This window comes from Grammomys surdaster, unplaced genomic scaffold, assembly GCF_004785775.1.
Source record: "Grammomys surdaster isolate TR1022 unplaced genomic scaffold, NIH_TR_1.0 137, whole genome shotgun sequence".
NCBI lineage: Eukaryota > Metazoa > Chordata > Mammalia > Rodentia > Muridae > Grammomys > Grammomys surdaster.
In genome coordinates this window covers 4,668,291-4,670,026 of record NW_021604595.1, presented here as the reverse complement: position 1 = coordinate 4,670,026, position 1,736 = coordinate 4,668,291, and the positions used below count along the sequence as shown (strand labels likewise).

At 54.7% G+C, this 1,736-nt stretch overlaps 1 protein-coding gene across 2 annotated transcripts in view; it reads left to right on the top strand.

The window, feature by feature from the left end:
- The first annotated feature begins 926 nt into the window (after positions 1-926).
- Gmpr (guanosine monophosphate reductase) overlaps positions 927-1,736 on the top strand; it is a 38,969-nt gene continuing 38,159 nt past the window's right edge. The window contains exon 1 of one of the 2 annotated variants that reach the window (XM_028763228.1): positions 927-1,230. In XM_028763228.1, the coding sequence (XP_028619061.1) occupies positions 1,144-1,230 (87 nt within the window). In that variant the 5' untranslated portion in view covers positions 927-1,143. The remainder of the gene's footprint in view (positions 1,231-1,736) is intronic. The other variant, XM_028763227.1, reaches the window with a different exon arrangement.

Genomic DNA, 1,736 nt, shown 5'->3' with positions numbered 1-1,736 from the left:
AAACCACCGCACTTTTTATTGTTGATAAGAGAGAACAGACAGAGGGATCTGGAAGAGTACAGAGCAGAGAGAAAAAGAAGGCTGGTCATAGCTAGGCTCTTTGTAGAGAGGGTAGAAAAAAATAATGAGCGGGGAGAATAGCAAAAACTGAGAAGAGACTCCTGCCCTTTACAAGGTCAGCTGGAACAGCCTGGGACTAGCACAGTGGAGGAGTTGGGGAGCTGAGACCCAGAAGGCTATTTATCACAGGGGCCTTGACATTTATTACAAATGTGTGTCACTAGAGACTTGAAGAGTCTGGAGGTTGGCTTTGGGCTGTGATATGTAATCACAGGTATATGCCAAAGAAGGTGGCCCTTTCTCACAGATTCCAGAGGAATCCTACGTGTGTGAGCTTTGATCTCCAGCAATCTTTTTGTTTACCCTGCCAGCATTCAGTCAGTGGGCCTCTCCGATCCTCCCCGCATAGAGGGGGTTTGAGAATTCTCTTTGGAACACGTACGAAGGCCACACTCTACAGTCAGAATTAGTGACTTTAATCAGAATTAGTGTCTTTAATCCCAGTACTTACTTGGGAGGCAGCACTAGGGAGGCAGAGGCAGGCAGATCTCTTGTGAGTTGGAGGCTGGTTTGGTCTACATAGTGAGTTCCAAGACAGCAAGACCTACATAGTGAAACCTTGTCCCAAAACAAAACAAACCAAAACATCCACTCTCCTGGTCTCCTAACCTTCTCTGTTGGTCACCCCTAGGAGTAAGACCCAGAGCTCTAGAATGCTGCATAGTAGAATCCAGGCTCACAGCTAGGATCAAGCAGAAGGAGGAGGGAGGACTGGAGGTTTGGTAGAGGGAACTGGGCCGGGGCGGGGCTCAGCTCGGAAACCGGGATGTGGGCGGGGATGTGGGCAGGACCTCGGAGCCCGGGGCGGGGCGAGCCCCGGGGCGCCAGGCGTGGGGGGAAACTGTGCCGGGGGCTCGGGGCACACGGGTAGAAGAACACGGCGTGCGCACCGGGTTCACGGAGCACCAGTCTGCGCACAGCCATCCCGGTGCCGCTGTACGCACGCGCCCCGCAGCTCCCGGCTGACAACGCCGGCCTTCGCACCGCCTCCGCCGCAGGAAGCTACCGCGCACCGCTAGCACCATGCCCCGCATAGACGCGGACCTTAAACTCGACTTCAAGGATGTTCTGCTGCGACCTAAGCGGAGCAGCCTCAAGAGCCGATCCGAGGTGGGGCCGCTGGCATACCGCCTTCGGGTTGGCAAGGGGGAAGTGGGTGCAAAGGGAGGCACAGGGTGCCTTATCTGTGTTCGAGGCAGGGGTGTCACACCCTCTCCCCCCTGGGGAAGGGGGAAGGCCAGTCGGTTTTGTCTTTCTTACACCTGGATTGTCACTATTTAGGATCAATGACAAGGGGGCCTAGTTCGGGCCTGGAATTATAAATGTGTCTGCCTACCGGTGGTGGGCTTGAAGTTCACACTGACACAGAGGAGCTAAGATCAACCAACCGAGTGACCAGTGACTTTAAAAGGAATGGTCTCTGGAGAGGCGCTCGGGGAGGAGAGGAAACTGTAAGGCTAGGATGAAAGGAAAAGAAGAGAAATGCAACTGCAGATTCTTTGAATTTGGAGCAGTGTCTCCCGGCTCTGGGACCTGCCTCTGCTGATTTAGCATCAGGTCCTGTGTCTGCGAACCGGGCGGAAAAGCCGGGCGCTCCTGGCAGGCACTTCAGTTCT